The 15,654-nt window shown below is 54.0% G+C and overlaps 2 protein-coding genes across 4 annotated transcripts; one reads left to right on the top strand and one right to left on the bottom strand.

Moving 5' to 3' along the window:
- The first annotated feature begins 1,402 nt into the window (after positions 1–1,402).
- ARMC7 (armadillo repeat containing 7) lies at positions 1,403–12,575 on the top strand. Of its 2 annotated transcripts, none has more exons than XM_081162788.1 (3): positions 1,403–1,787; positions 1,879–2,022; positions 11,008–12,575. In XM_081162788.1, the coding sequence occupies exons 1-3, from the start codon at positions 1,697–1,699 to the stop codon at positions 11,367–11,369; spliced, it is 597 nt and encodes a 198-aa protein (XP_081018914.1). In that variant the 5' UTR covers positions 1,403–1,696; the 3' UTR covers positions 11,370–12,575. The 2 variants fall into 2 exon arrangements, with proteins under 2 accessions (XP_081018914.1, XP_081018915.1); XM_081162789.1 differs by having other exon boundaries at positions 1,614–1,787; positions 1,879–1,958; positions 11,008–12,569.
- NT5C (5', 3'-nucleotidase, cytosolic) lies at positions 12,575–14,154 on the bottom strand. 2 transcript variants are annotated; one of them, XM_081162786.1, is made up of 5 exons: positions 13,906–14,154; positions 13,510–13,610; positions 13,377–13,437; positions 13,063–13,177; positions 12,575–12,940 (listed from the first exon to the last, which is right to left on the bottom strand). In XM_081162786.1, the coding sequence occupies exons 1-5, from the start codon at positions 14,107–14,109 to the stop codon at positions 12,771–12,773; spliced, it is 651 nt and encodes a 216-aa protein (XP_081018912.1). In that variant the 5' UTR covers positions 14,110–14,154; the 3' UTR covers positions 12,575–12,770. The 2 variants fall into 2 exon arrangements, with proteins under 2 accessions (XP_081018912.1, XP_081018913.1); XM_081162787.1 differs by having other exon boundaries at positions 12,626–12,981; positions 13,073–13,177.
- Positions 14,155–15,654: the final 1,500 nt, after the last annotated feature.

Raw genomic sequence — 15,654 nt, 5'->3', positions numbered from 1 at the left:
TTTGACTTCATCTGCTCCAGGCAACAGTAGCCATGATCACTAGGCAGACTCCCTTAAACAAATATTTATTAAGCATCTGCTCTGTGCCAGAAATTGGGCAGATAGGAGCAAGAACTGGTCAATGCCCTCAGCACAAAACCAAGGACCGAGAATTTTTCCCCAAGGAGGAGGGCCCCTGAGGCCTTGGGAGGAAACAGATGAGGGAGGATGGGTGGGCTATCTGATTCCAGAACCCACACTAAGCTGATTTTCTAGGAATTCTCTAGAGAGGGTCTGGGGCAGTTCCTGAGTAGCACAGGGTTGAGCTCATTTCCACCCTTTCCCCAAGCCTTTGCTGTTCTGTCCAGGCAGAGGCAGAGAAGCCCCCTGGCCACCTTGGACTAGGATGTACATCCTCAGGTTGCACCAGGTTCCCAAATAAGCTGAAGTGCCTGGTGAGGGCCCTGAGGCCATCACTGTCACGGAGCAGCCACGTACCCAAGCACCCAGACTCTGGTCACAACTCCTGCCCCAGGGGCTGTGCACAGGGCAGGGGCTGACCCCAGGGACCTGCTCCCAGGGAGGCTGTGGCAGGACGGAGTGTAGCCCAGGACCAAAGGCACAGGGCCCTTGCCCTCAAGAAGCTCACAGCCCGAGCCCCCTTTACCCTCACATTTTCAAGCAGACGGGAGCGCTGCAGGAGCACCTCCCTCCCTGGTGCTTTCTCCCCTGCACCTGAGGTCTCCGCCACACACCACCTTCCTGGGAAGCCCAGAGAAAGAACTGGGACGAAAGAGAGGGCTTCAACACCCAGGGCTGCTCCCCAACCCAGAAAGCTGCCAGAACTGTACATTGGGGCGAGCAGAGGTTCTCGCCACCCGTCGGTGCTGCTGCAGCGCTCCCCGAGATTTCTAACCAGAAAGAAATCTGGAAGACTCAGCTCGGGGCTGGCGAGCATGGGGTGCCGGGCTCGCCCCGCTTTTCTGGAAGGGCCGACCAGAAGGTGGTGTCAAAGGACCCATGGAGGGTGGCCCGCAGGGAGCCGACGCCCACGCTCCAGGGGGGCATCCCTCGGTCGAGGAGGCTGGCCAGTGCCCCTCGTCAGATGCAAGGGGATCTGGAGGTGGTTCTGCCTCGACAGCCCGCCACTCGGGAGCCCTCCGGCGCCTCTGAGCTCCTAAGGGCCCTAGAACTGTCTTTCTGGGAACCCACAGCCCGCCGCCGCGGGCGCGAGCGGGAGGGCGCGAGGGGTACTGCACACGCGCCGAGCTCCGCGATCGCCCCGCCTCCGATCGCCCAGGCCCCGCCCAGGCCCCGCCCACTATCCGCCTAGGCCCCGCCCAGGTTCCTGCTCAGCCCCGCCCAGGCCCACCCCTGACCCGCCCTCCGGGGCGGAGCTAAGCGCGGCTTCCGCCGGAAGTCCGGAATCGAGCGGAAAATCCTCGGGAGCCGCTGAGGGCCGGGGGATGCTACCCGCTCCTCCGACGCGCAGTCGCTTCCGTGCCTCCCGCCGCCCCAGTTTAGATTTTCACGCGCAACCCTGACGATGTCCTGATACCACATCCCATCGCAATTCCAGCTGCAAAATTACTGCAGGACCTGGAGCCCGGAAAGGAGCCGACATCCCGCCCTGGTCCGCCCTTGCCCGGCGAGGCGCGGGGAGGCTCTCGCCCGCCTTCCCGGCCTGTCCCCCCGGGGACCCTGCGCCACCCCGACCATGGCCCAGAAGCCGAAGGTGGACCCGCACGTCGGTCGGCTGGGATACCTGCAGGCGCTGGTGACGGAATTCCAGGAGACGGAGAGCCGAGGTGAGGGCGACGGGGTGGGGCTCGGGGGCCGGGCCGGGGCCGCCCGCGACCGTCGCCGGGACCTGGCTTCAGTGCGCCTTTTCCGCTGCAGACGCCAAGGAGCAGGTCCTCGCCAACCTCGCCAACTTCGCCTACGACCCCAGCAACTACCAGTACCTGCGGCAGCTCCAGGTGCTGGACTTATTCCTCGACTCGCTGTCGGAAGAGAATGAGACGCTGGTGGAGTTCGCTATTGGTAAGGCCGGGGCCGGCCGGGCCGCGAGGGGACGGGCGAGGCCGAGCGGGCCGCCGGGAGAGGAGCCCCGGCAGCCCCTCAGCGCGCGGCGCACCTCGCGGCTCGCACCTTGTCGGGGTCACAGCTACCTTCAGTCAGGTCTCGAACGCAAGCCCAGGACTCCCTCTGCACGCCTGCCTTCCCTCCTGCTTGGAAGTGAGATCATAACTGAGGGGGGTGGCCCTGCCGGGGTGGCTCAGCGGTGGAGCGTCGACCTGGGATCCAGGAGGTGAGGGTTCGATTCCGGGTCAGGGCAGGTGCCCAGGTTGTGCGCTCGATCCCCAGTAGGGGGCGTGCAGGAGGCAGCCGATCAGTGACTTCAGCATTGATGTTTCTCTCTCTCCCTCTCCCTTCCTTTCTTTGAAATCAGTAAAAAAAAAAAAAAAAATTACAAATAAATAAATAAAAACATATTTTAAAAAGTAAGTAAATGAGGCGATGGATTGAAGCCACTTGGAGGGGAAAAGTTTAGCGTGCTCTTTTAAACCTCTTTAATGTTTTAGTATCAAGAGAAGTAGAGGTGACTTGGAATTGGCTTACGGTTCCTGTAGTTATGGCCTAAGATCTACTGAAATATCCGCTGGACAGGTATTTATTGGGCATGAACTGTGTGAGCAAGGTACTGTTCTGAGTGCCGGAGAGATGGCGAACAAGTCAGAAAGGTCTTGGCTCTCAGGGAACTTTCATTCTGGTAGGGGAGACAGATGGTGAGCAAACCAAGAAGCTGAGGATTGAAGGAAATACGCAGGATAATTAGATGGAGCAATAGGAGATGGGGCTGCGTCTGCTTTGGCCCTCATGGGCCAGCGTTCTAGGCAGAGCACATGGTGGGCGGGAGACCCTACAGCAGGAGGAGTGAGGGGAAGGCTGATGTGTCAGGACTGTGGCGAGTGAAGCAGAGGGTGGCACAAAGTGAGGTTAGAGAGGTGGCAGCACCAGAATTTACACCGGCTTAGAGCTAGTCCGTGGGAAAGAGTGTGGAATTTATTATGAAGGCAAACAAAAATTCTTTTCAGCATGCATCTTTTAAAAATAACATTTCTCTATAGTGGAAGACTCTTATCTATGTAGGGGAAGAAATCTTTAATAATAATTCCAGTAAGCCGGTGTTGCTCAGTGGTTGAGTGTTGACCCATGAACTAGGAGGTCACCGTTCAATTTCCGGTTAGGGCACATGCCCAGGTTGTGGACTGGATCCCATCATTGGTGTTTCTACCTCTCTCACCCTCTCCCTTCCTCTCTCTAAAATCAATAAATAAAAAAACATGCCCTCGTCCACCCCACATGCCATCTTTAAAAAAAAAAAGAAAAAAAAAATTCCATTGCCACCTGATACCCAATTATGCAAATTTTTCTCATAATTCCCAAAAAGACTTTTTTGGTTGCTTCTTGTATGTGCCCTAACTGGGGCCAAAAGGACATTTTTTTTAGTTGGTTTGTGTACGCCAGGATCCATGCATTTAATCTGGTTCTTATGTTCCTTAGATCTCAATCTCTCTCTCTCTTCATGGTGTTATTTAGTTTGTTCCTCTATCCCCTTTAATTTCCTGTAACCTAGATATTAGATCAAAAGCTTTGATAGAATTAAATAACACTCCCCCCACCCCTGAATACATCATAGGTAAGTGTGATTTAAAGTGTTGAAAGACCATCCAGGTCTGCCCCTAATGTTTGTGGTATTGTGGCTAGAGTTCAAGTGGGAGTTGCCCCTCCTCTTCTCACCACCACAGGTCTCACATGTGTATGGACATCGAAGCTCCATTCCCTTCGCCTCCCTCCCCCCACACACACCTGCCTGTGGCCTTTCCTTGGATTTAGGAGTATATATACCAGCGGTGGGGTTCACCTCTGGGAGTGAGGATCCAGGAAAGAGGCCCATGCAGCAGAATGAGTATTCCAAGTTCGTGCCCCAAGTAAAAACTCTGGCTGCCTTTGACATTAATTTGGAAATGTTTGCCCAAAGCACCATTTGCTGGTTGTGCACACCTGCTCTCTCCTTGATGCTGTATGGAGACAAAGGAACCAGAAGAGAATCCTCTACTTCTGTGAAAACTGGTTGAATCCTAGGCTATCACAGAATACTTGGCAGTCTTTTTACTAAAACTGGGTTCAAGTAGGTTGCCTCCCGGAATTCAGGTTGAAATCCCTTTTCTGTGCTCTGTTTCCTGCAATACATGTAGCTGCCACGAGATGGTGATGGTGCTCAGAAAAAGGCTGTTAGGTACTCAGGGGCCTCTTTGGAAAACAGTCTGTAGTAAAATTGAAGGTAGGCACACCTCGTAACCCAGCAGTTAGGAACAGTAAACAGTAGAATGGATACCAGCATTGTGGGATATTGATACTGTTTAGCAAGGTAAAAGAACAGTTTAACTACATGCAATAATGTTATAAATGTAATAGTAAGCAAATGATGCTAGACACAATATTACACATACAGTGTGATTCCATTTCTATAAAGTCCAAAAACAGGCAGACATGAACTATAGTGTTTAGGGATGTGTCTGTATAAAATTTTAAATTTATTGATTGATTTTTAGAGAAAGAGAGGAAGATACAGAGAGAGAGAAAGAGAGGAACATCGATTTGTTGTTCCACTTATTTATGCATTCATTGGTTGCCTCTTGTATGTGCCCTGACCGGAGATCGAACGTGCAACCTTGGCCTGTTGGGATGATGCTCTAACCAACTGAGCTATCCTGCCAGGGCCTAAAAATTATTTTTAAATTAAAAATATAAAAGGTTCTGCTTAGTAAAAATTTGTTATGAAATTATTACAAACCAAGAAGGTTTACCTCTGAGGGAGGGAATTGGATCAGGAAGGGACACACCGAGGCTTATGGACTGGCGACAGTGTTCTAGGTCTTGTCCTCGGTGCTGGTTACATGGACATTCGCTTTGTCATTGTTAAACGCTCCCTGTATGTGTCAGCCCTTTTCTGTGTGTGTGGTTTGCAGGGGTGGCCCTGTGCCAGCCTCTAGGGCTATAGACAGGTGTGTTCTTGGTCCACACCTACTGTGTGCCAGGGAGGGGCCTTGATCACATTATTTAATTCTCTCTGCCCATTTTACCATTGAAGAAGCTGAGGCTTAGAGAAATTGAGCTGCTTGCTCAGGTCACCTGAATCCTCAGAGGCAGTACTGGAATTCTAACTGGATTGGCCCACCACGAGCCCCGGCTCCGTCCTCATGCTCCATCCTTCCCTCACTTACCAGTGAGGCTCCTGCAGTCATACATCTTTCTGCTTAAGAGGAAATTCCTCAGCCATCCACCTGTGGCAGGTTTCCCCTGGCAGGAAGGTGGTGTCCAGGTTCTCACCCCTGCTCCCTTCCTCACTAGCTCAGAAGTGGCCCCAGGCTGTCCTCACCGGTGCCAGGGCAGCTGCCACCATCCCTTCCTGACTTGCAGAGACCAATTTCCCATCCTCTTAGGTCTAGGCACAAGCAGGGTGTGTGTGCGCGGGAGTGTGTGTGTTTGTTATTTATGTGAATGTATAATTTATTCACATGGTACAAAATTTAAAAGGTGGTGAAAGGTAACTCCCTCTGCAGCCTTCTCTGTGGCTCTCCAGTGTCACTAGTTTCTTGTGTAGCCTCCCAGAGATATTTTCAGGGTTTACAAACATGTATTTGTCTATATGAATACTTGGTTTTTTAAAAATATCTTTATTGATTTCAGAGAGAGGAAGGGAGAGGGAGAGAGAGAGATAGAAACATCAGTGATGAGAGAGTCATTGATGGGCTGCCTCCTGCATGTCCCCGACCGGGATCAAGCCCCGATCTCCTGGATCCTAGGCTGATGCTCAACTGCTGAGCCACGCCCGGCCAGGCTGAATACATTTTTGCATGTTCTACACATGTAGTAATATAATGTCTATATTATTTATTTATTTTTAACTTAGCAACATCTTTTTTTTCCATATACAGATTGTATAAATTTGTTTTTATTTTTTACTTAGCAACATATCTTGACACCCCTGCCATGTCAGTCCGTGGGAGCTGCCTGGTCCTTTGTAAAGCACCCGGCGCTCTGTGGCATGGGGGACCGAAGGTTAGCCGGCCCCTCGGGGATGGATGTTTATTCGTTTCCCTTTTGCTCTCAGTGTTTCAGTGGGGTAACCTTAAGTCAAAACTATATTACAGTGTTTGTGTTCAGTTTTGGTTAATTCTCACCCAAGGATAGTTTTTCCATTGATTTTTGGAGAGTGGAAGGGACGGAGGGAGGGGGGGGGGAGGGGAGGAGAGGGGGAGAGAGAGAGGGGAACATCGAGGGGAGAGACACAGTGAGAGACACATCAGTTGGTTGCCTCCTGCACACGCCCCAGCCAGGGCCGGAGATCGAACCTGCCGCCCAGGTACATGTGCCCTTTGATGGGAATCAAACCAGAGACCCTTCTGTGTGCCGGCCGACGCTCTATCCACTGAGCCACACCGGCCATGGCTAATACAGGCTTTTTAAAGACGTCTCCCTCCATTCCTGGCTCTTCCACAGCCCTTCCCTCATAAAGAACCAGCAGATGTGAGCATATACACATATGTATATTTGTCCCCCCAACTCCCTTCTTCTACCTAACGGACTGTTCTGTCCCTCAAATTTGAAATTTCAGAGAGAACCATTTTCAAGATGATAAAGTAAAACCCAAGAACTAATAATCCCAAATGAAGATTTTGACTTGGGATGGGCTGCGGGCGGGTCCTCAGATGTGGTAATGTCTGGGGCCCCGCTCTCCAAGGGCTCACCCAGCCCCCAGGCGCCAGGCGCTGGCTAAGCATTTGTCGGCTTGACCTCATTTAGTCCCTGGGACGATCCTTACACCCTCCTGCCCTCCCAGCAGCAGTGCCCGACTTGCTGTGTGACCCAAGGCCACCTACCTGCCCTCTCGGAGCTTCCAGCTTTCTCATCCTGGGCTGCTCTTGGGGGCTCCCCTCTGCCTCTCCCAGGGGTTTCTACGGTTCCCTACACCCAGAAAGGCCCTTTTTCTGTCCTGTCTGGTTTGTCCAAAACGTTCACCAGCCAGTCCCAACTTGTTTTCCTTTTTGCTTGGTAACTTTTTTTAAATTGCAGCGTGGTTAACACAGCAGAATGCACACACCTTAAGTACAGTGTATGTACCTCTGTAGCCAGTCCCTTAATCACGACATAGAAAGGTCCCTCGTGCCCTCTCCCAGTTAGTCTCCCACCCCAAGTAACCCCTGTCCTAACCTCTAACTCCATGGATTAGTTTGGCCTGTTCTTGGACTTCATGTAAGTGGAATCACAGTTTCTTTCACTCAACAATGGGTCAGCGTAAGAAACATCCAAACCTGTAGAGACTTTATGAGTTTGAGCCAAACTGACAATTGCAGGGAAGCAAAATCTCAGTGGATTGAGAAAATGCTCCAGAGAATCGCAGTTTTACAGCTTATTTTATACATTAGAATCAAAGGAGGAGACAAAAATTCATTGCTGGTAGATCAGATAGCGTTGCCATTTGATCTTCCCCTGGCCTTGGTGGCAGTGTCCTGCCCAGACACGCCTCGGTGTGATGATACTAAGGAGAGAGTTAGTCTTACTGCAGCCGTAAGTCCCATCCCCCAGCCGAGTTCCGTCTGCGAGGTGGGTAGGAGGCTGGGTCACACTCAGCGCAGGATGGTGCAGATGTGTCTGCGAAGCCGGTGGCGCCCCCCAGCATTGGCACTTGTCCCCGTGCTTGACCAAGCCTGGCCTCTGCCCCACGGCAGGGTTAGTTTTCCTCGGAGCTTCTAGAGGGACACCCTTTCCCATGGGAGTGGCAAAGGGCTCCCCATCTCCTGGGACTTTGGGTGAATTACTCAACAGCCTTGGCTTCTTCCACTAAAATGGGGGTAATAACAATACTTTGTGGGGTTCAGTTGTGTTTCCCAGCATATGTCCAGGGAGTTTCCGCAGCTGCAGGTTCCTGGGTACAGAGGGACACCAGAGAGTGGGGCCCTGCCTTATGGTGCCCAGTGATAGGGACAGACAGCAGGCCCGAAGGCTGTCTACAGGATGGCCCAGGCTGTGCCAGGTGCTACACTGGGTGAAGGGGCACTGAGGGAGGATTGACAGGGAAGGCCTCTGAGTGTCTCGCAGGGAGGGACCTCTCCATCAGAGCCTGCCTCCTCCTCGCGACTCCAGGAACACCCCTCAGCCCCTTCCCTCCCTCAGATGTATCCTGTGGGCCACAGCCCGGATCTCAACTGCAGGGTCCAAGGTGGGTAGGGTCTCAGGGAGCTGTCCCATGCAGCCCCCCAACCCTCTGCAGTTCAGTCCTTCCTCCCACCCCCAGCCCACCCTGCTCACTGCTTGAAAACCCTTCCAACAGATACTCCTGGAGCGCCCCTTGCTTCTGGCACCAAGGACTGGTGGCAGTAAAACAGCTGAGGTTTTTTTTGTTTTTTTACAAAAGCACCTATGAGCACTAAATGAACTTCCCTCCATGTGGCTTCAAGCTCCCAGGTGCCCCCAACACCCTTAGTCTCTTCCTCAGCTCTTCTGCTGAGAACTTGGCCTTCGCAGTGACAGGCCGCCGTGGGGCCTTCCCCTCCCGACTCTGGTAGCTGATGGCACTGTGTCAGCAATGGGAGCAGCTCCAGTCTTGTTTCGGGCAGCATTTACATGCCTGCTCCCTGACCAAGGTCCACAATTTACTGGGTTGACAGTTAGAAGCTTTCATTCCTCTTTAAGTGCTTGTGCCTCACACCAGCTTTCCCAGAGTAACCTGGTGGTATTTGTCGGAGCTGGCCCTGTGGCCAAGCGGGCCACCTCGGCCTCTGGGGGCTTCCTGTGCTTCTGATGCAGCCATGGCCGTGGCCCACGTGGCCCTGGAGTTTCTGAGTCTTCCTCAGGCTGCAAGAGGAAGCTGAGGTCTCGATCTCTGACGCGCACCTCCTGGGGGCTCGGCAGGCAGTGCGCAGGAAGCCGGTCAACAAAGGCAGTTTCTAAGCATCTGAACAAAATGAGCTGGGGTGGGGAGGGGAGCCCCCTGGCCGTGGTGGGGAGCTCCAGGGCACCCTTACTGCTGAGGAAGCAGTGAAGTGCCAGTTACCAGCAACAGGGTGGCCACTTGTGAAGCTCTGGGACCAAACGGTCCCAAGGGTGGGCTGAGGTTGGTGACTGCCATGAGTGGTGAGGAGAGGGAGAAGGGCCCGGCCAGTTGGTGCAGGGCAGTGAAGACCACGGAAGGGAATTTAGATTTCATTTGAAACACAATGGGAAGTCCCTAAAGGCTAAATGGATAAAACCTTTAAAAACGTTTTCTTACAGAGCAGGACTCTCACTGACCCAGGTACTGCTAGGGGAGGGGCATCAGTGCCAAATCTGGGCAGACTCTTGCCGCTGGAGGAGGAGTGTCCCTGCCAGGGGCCCCATAGGCACCTGTCCCCTCTTGCTGGGGAAGACATCCTAGCTGAGACAGCCTGTGGGCAGCCCTCTGCTTGTTTTAGGGAAGCAGGGGAAGTGAGTGGGCTGTGACTCACTCCTGATTGGACACTCAGGTCTGTTCCTACCCTGCTGTGCAAAGAGCTGGAAGCCCTTCCTCTGCATGGAGCAGGACCCTGAGTGTGGGGCGCCATGATGGCGGGAAGCTTAGTCCCTCACAGAAGTCAGCTTCCTGCATTGAGTAGCCAGTGCTGTGCAGTGAGCATCTGTCCCCTGGGCCGAGAGGTCACCAAACCAAGGGGGCAGTGCTCATAGACCTGATGTGAGAGAATGGGAGGTCGAGAATGGGAGGTCTGGCCACACTACCTGAGCCATGGCTTGATCCAGCACCACAGCTGGCCTTTTTTTTTGTCCCCCAGAATCCTAGTAACAGTGTTGTGAAAATGACACTAAAATGCTCTAACCTCTTAATAAATTGTACTGTATCCGTAAAATGGTGCACTGCATAAGCACTAAATGATGCCATGATTGTAGATTTATTGGCACAGGAAGATGGTCACAACACATTAAGTGAAAAAGCTGGAGTATAAAACATTAAGAATAGATTTTTATGAACTATATATTTACATATTTAAAAATCATGGGATGGCCCGGCTGGGCGTGGCTCAGCGGTTGAGCGTCGACCTGGGATCCAGGTGATCAGGGTTCGATTCCCTGTCAGGGCACATGCCCGGGTTGTGGGCTCGATCAATGACTCTCTCATCATTGATGTTTCTATCTCTCCCTCTCTCCCTCTCCTTTCCTCTCTCTGGAATCAATAAAGATATATTTAAAAAATAAAAAATAATAATAAAAATAAAAATCATGGGATGTCCCAGGCCGGGTGTGGCTCAGCGGTTGAGCATCGACCTAGGATCCAGGAGATCGCGGTTGGATTCCCAGTCAGGGCACATGCCCGGGTTGCAGGCTTGATCCCCAGCTGGGCGCATGCAGGAGGCAGCCGATCAGTGACTCTCATCATTGATGTTTCTCTCTCCATCTCCCTTCCTCTCTCTCAAATCAATAAAGATATATTAATAAAAAATAAGTAAAAATCGTGGCATGAAAAGCAAATGTTAAATGTCTGGGTGGGAGGGTTAAGATGGTTTATATTTTGATTTCCAGTATTTTTAGCTTTATTGAGTTGCAACTGACATATAATAAACTGCATATTTACAGGTAAATTTGGTAAGTCTTGACATATGTATATACCGGTGAAACCATCAAAGATAGATTGTGGGTTTTGTTTTTGTTACTTTAAAAAAAAAAGAAAGTATGTCAACCACTAGACTGGCTGGACCAAGGAGGAGGTGCCCACTTCCAGAGGGCTAGGATGTGGCAGGCAGGCAGGCCTTTCTGGAACCCTGAAAGGGAGGGCTGGAGACCAGAATGGACTTTGGATCCCTTGTCCCTCGGCCACCTTCCCACAGGCCTGGGCCCTTCCCTGGGACTCAGTGGGCAGAGAGAAGCAGTAAAGGGAGAAGGGAGGAGGCCCAGAGCTGAAGCATCCAGACTTATCTTGCTTTCCCCCAGGAGGCCTCTGCAACCTGTGCTCAGACAGGGCCAACAAGGAGCACATCCTGCAGACAGGGGGCATCCCGCTCATCATCAACTGCCTATCCAGTCCCAACGAGGAGACTGTGCTGTCCGCTGTCACCACAATCATGTACCTGAGCTCGCCCGGCTCCAGCTCCCACCCTGAGCTGACCGCCATGCCTGTGGTCCAGTGCATGCTGCGCTTCTCTCTCTCGGCCAACACGAGGCTCCGGAACCTGGCCCAGATCTTCCTGGAAGACTTCTGTTCCCCAAGCCAAGTGGCCGAAGCCCGCCGCCGGCCGGCTCACTCTGCCCTGGGTATCCCACTGCCAAGGACCGAGGCCCCACAGCAGCCCTGACCCACGGACACATCAAGGCCATGGTACTCTTACTGCCAGAGACAAGACTGAAATCCTGGTGGGGGCTCAAGAAGCAGGAGCCGTAGAGCTCCCACTGAGCACTTTCTCCCCACATGGCGCCTTTTCAGCCATTTTAAAGGTGAGTTTTCTCAGCCTGACAGGTATTTACACTGTGATGAATGGCTTTAGGAGATGGGTTGAGGAAGACAGACTTTGAGACACGTGGCGAAGGAAGTGAAAGGCAGTGGCGTTTTCATGGGCTGGCACTCGACCAAGGGAAGGTGAAGGTCCTGCCTCATCCGCCCACTGCCAGGCTCACTCTCTCATGTAAGAAGCACCCTGGTCCCTAGACCCAGAGGCTTTTGCAGAAGGCAGCCCTGACCGCAGCCAGGCCTGGGGCTCAGGAACACTGCTCGAGCTTGAGGAAGTAGGCACGGCCCCTCCACAGACATGTCTGGATTAATTTTGAGGAATAGGAATGAGCCTCAATGCTAAAACTGTCTCGAGGCTCTGGGAAGCTGGGTACCTGCCCACAAGCTCTCCAGGCTGGTGCTGGGCATGGTGGGTGCTGGCCTAGAGAACTCTATGGCCCAAGATTAACCATTTATCCACAGGCCTGTCTGCCAGGCACAGTGTGAGGGCTTCAAAGATGAAGTGGTCCCTGCTCTTGAGTGATGCAGCCCAGTGACTGTTACTGTGGCCAAAGGGCATTAGGACCAAGGCCATGAGGGTGATGACATCAGAACACAGGCACAAACCCTTGGAGCTGCGTCTTCTCCCCACACCCCATGGCCCTGGCCCTCCTCTGCCACCAGGGTTAAACGAAGGGGAGTCCTTGCCCCTGGAAGTACATTTCAAGCTCAGGAGGTCTTCGGGGATGCAAGTAGAGGTGTGCAGGGAGACAGAGGGCTAGATATCGACATAAAGCGTGTGGCTTGCAGTCCACAGTGTGTTGGTCAGCACAGGGCAAGGGGTGTGGGACACCCATGGAAGACTCGGGAGCAGTGGGGAGTACTGGTCCTCTGTTGTCCCCTAAGGTTGACCTCTTACATCCAGGGTACGGGACCAAGGAAAGGCAGCTGCAAGAGAAATGGCACCTGGGTGGGAGTGGAGGTTGGGCAGGTCCTGGGGCCTCTGGAGATGGAGGAACGGGAAGGCCTTCTCTTCAGCCTCCATTCCAACTCCACAAATAAAGGGCCTGAAAGGAGCAGTGCGCCAAAGTGTTTTATTAAAAGGTTCCTGACTGATTTCCCATGCCAGCCATCTCTGGAGGTGCCAGGTGGCTGGCCTGTGAGAGTAGAGGTTACTGTGTCTCCCTGCTCCCCAGTACTGGGGTCACCACTGCGCCGCCGCCTTGTCACTCAGCTCTGCTGGGTCCTTGCTGGCCTGCCTTCCCTTCCTTCAGCGACTGTCCACAGCCTTCGTCCCAGTGGCTCCCCGTTTGCTGTCTATGATCTCCCTCCAGTTGTCGCTCCAGGAGAGCAGCCGTCTCCTTGTCGGGGGCAGGGCCAGGTGCTGGTTGTGGCAGCAGGTGAACAAGATGTGTTCCCAGCTTGGGATCTCCTCTTGGCCTGGGACAGGGTATGGGAGAAAGGCAGCGAGCATGCAGTCTCTACTCTGGTTATTTTTGCTCCCTCCCCCCAAGTCCCAGCAGGCCAGATGCCTGGAGGTTCCCAAGGAAAACAGATCCAACCTAGAATGGTGTCCTTGTCATCAATGAGCAGGTCCCCCAAGACCACCGTCTTGTCCCTTGTCAGGATAATGCGCTCCACAAACTGGGGCCCCAGGTGCTTGTCCACCCAGCGGAACTGTGTAGGGGACACAGGTCTGTCAGTAGGGTCTTATGGGCCCCTGAGTTCAGGGCCAGTGAGAAGTAGTGTGAGTGGGGTGGGCGGCAGGTGACAGGCAGCTCCCCCCTCCCCACCCGCACTTCCTCCTCCTGCCGGTTTAGTTTGGAGCCAGGACTCAGGAAGCCGGGTCTGTCTAGCAGGTGCTGGGCAGCCTCACCTTCTCGCCCACACAGTGGTCGTACTTCATCAGAGGGCTGGTGCAGATGAAGACCTCCGTGCTGCGGGGAAGGGGCAGGTCAGCCCGGGCGGTGCCAGCCCTGCTCCCCACCACCCCGCCCTCCCTTCCTCACTCCTGCATGGCGTTCATCGCCTGCATGGCTTCCAAGGCTCCGGGGATGGGCTCCAGGTCTAGGAAAAAGCCTGGGGCTTCATACACACTGGCGACTTTGTCCTGAAAGATACAGTGTTCCCATCCCGGGTTCTGCCTCGGCAGATGCAGCCCGGCGAGGATCTCCCAGCGAGGCGAGCGGTGGGGGAGGGGAGGCTTTTCTTACGCTCGCGTGAACCGTGTCTTCCTAAGTTAAAGTTAGTTTTGCTAATTTGAAACAGCAAGGGGATGCCTCGGGAAATAGAGCAGAGACCACCCTGCCCCTGAGGAGGGCTCCCCACTCGGAGGGGTCCTGTGGGGTCGGGCTGCCCGCTCCCGGGGCGGCCCCGCGCCCGCCCGCCCGCGCCCCACTGCCTACCGCCAGGTCGGGACGCAGGGCTCCGTACTGCTCGCGAGCGAAGAAGCCGCGGCGCTGGTCCAGCGGCACGTGCGGCTCCCCGGGGAACCGGCGGCGGTAGGCCCGCAGGAGGCCGGCCTCGAAGTCGGCCAGCACGCCGTCCATGTCCACCAGCACCCGCACGGGCCGCGCGCGCCGCGCCGCCGCCGCCATCGCCGCCGCCATCGCCCGAGCGCCGGGACCGCGACAGCGAGGGCGAGCCGGCCGGGCCGGGCCGGGCGGGCGAGCGGGGCGCGCGGGCGCCGCTTCCGGAGCCGGAGCCGTGCGTGGGCGGGGCCGCGCCGGGCGCATTTGCATGGGCGCGGGGTGCGGGGCGCGGAGCCGGACGCGGCCTAGGGGTCACCTTTCTGGCCGTCGGCTGCCGCGGGCGTTACTAGGGGCCGCACGGGGACGGTCGGAAATGCCGAGAAGCATCTTCCCACGAGGAGCCGAGACCACAGCCGCGCGGCTCCCGCGCCTCTCCGGGAACCCGAGCCTCCGGGGTGGGGTGGGGGGGGGCGCACTAGCCCAAGGCGGGGATCGCGGGGCTCCCGGCAACCGGAGTCCTTGAAGCTGCGGCAGACGACCGGTCCGAGCGAGCCAAGCTCCTAAGAAACGGATGCCCAAGCCTGCTGGTTTGAGACATGGGAACCTTTACTTAACACGCAAGATCCCGCCGGGACCAGGATTTCCATCAAGCTCAGGTAACGGGGCAGCCCCTTCTGTGGGACCGACACCTCGCCTCTAGAACCGACAGTTACACCCCGCTCTAGACAGTGCTGAACGTTGCTAAATTTTGTTAACGGCCCCTTTTGTAGATTTCACTCCATTTCCTGCCCACGCCCAAGTATAGTTTCCCATCTGCGCGCCTCAGTACTTCTAGACCAAAGCCCCAGAAGCATCACAAAGGGGAGCCGGCGTTTCCTTCTAAGGCGACCTACAAAAACGCTCAAGAGGTAGAATGTATTGCAGACGCTGTCAATTCTAGTCATCATTTTAAGATCATTCAGCTTCACTGTCTAGACCCTAAGCTTTCTAACTGGAAAATTAAAGCAAACATGTTTACATAGAATTTGTAATTTTTTAAAAATATTTTTTTATTGACTTCAGAGAGAGGAATGGACAGAAAGAGATAGAAATATCAGTGCCTCTCGCACGCCCCCTGCTAGGGGTGGAGCCTGCAACCAAAGCATGTGCCCAAACCCGGAATCAAACTGCCATCTTCTGGATCATAGGTTGATGCTCAACCACTGAGCCACACCAGCGGGGCTCTATGTAATTTTGATAGAGCATAATTGCCTGCCGTTTTGCTAGTCTTTCCCTCAGAACACCTTGTTTTTTTACCAGTTGTTTTATTTTCTGCTGTAACCACCCCCTCCAGAACACCTTAATTTTGATTAGGCATTTTTCTCTATATAGAATTAAAAAATCCCAAGTCACAAGTTGTGACACAAATCAGGGACATCTCTTTTCCAGGAGCCCCACCATTACTGAGAAGGGTGCTGGTTCCCTACCTCCAAAGTCATAAGTGAAACTCTACCTCGGGCTCGTGTGCTTTCCACTGTGAGAGAAATGTAACACCCCAACAACCTGTAAACACCCCCATCCTTCCTGAAGAGATGCCCAATAGTTCAGATGAGCCTGTGGTTACACACTGTCCTGGTCATCTCCATCATGGGAGGGGTTCAGAGATGACCTAGTTCAAAAGGGACACTTTAAAAAAAAAAAATC

The sequence above is a fragment of the Miniopterus schreibersii genome (assembly GCF_964146895.1).
Source record: "Miniopterus schreibersii genome assembly, chromosome: 16".
NCBI lineage: Eukaryota > Metazoa > Chordata > Mammalia > Chiroptera > Miniopteridae > Miniopterus > Miniopterus schreibersii.
This window is presented reverse-complemented; position numbering and strand designations above follow the sequence as displayed.

Coding starts and splice junctions, on each gene's coding strand:
- ARMC7 (XM_081162788.1), top strand. CDS start 1,697: ATGGCCCAGAAGCCGAAGGTGGACCCGCACGTCGGTCGGCTGGGATAC. Junction 1,788..1,878: donor CCAGGAGACGGAGAGCCGAG/GTGAGGGCGACG, acceptor TTTCCGCTGCAG/ACGCCAAGGAGCAGGTCCTC. Junction 2,023..11,007: donor GCTGGTGGAGTTCGCTATTG/GTAAGGCCGGGG, acceptor GCTTTCCCCCAG/GAGGCCTCTGCAACCTGTGC.
- NT5C (XM_081162787.1), bottom strand. CDS start 14,109: ATGGCGGCGGCGATGGCGGCGGCGGCGCGGCGCGCGCGGCCCGTGCGG. Junction 13,438..13,509: donor GCGATGAACGCCATGCAGGA/GTGAGGAAGGGA, acceptor CCTTCCCCGCAG/CACGGAGGTCTTCATCTGCA. Junction 12,982..13,072: donor TGCTCATTGATGACAAGGAC/ACCATTCTAGGT, acceptor TAACCAGAGTAG/AGACTGCATGCTCGCTGCCT.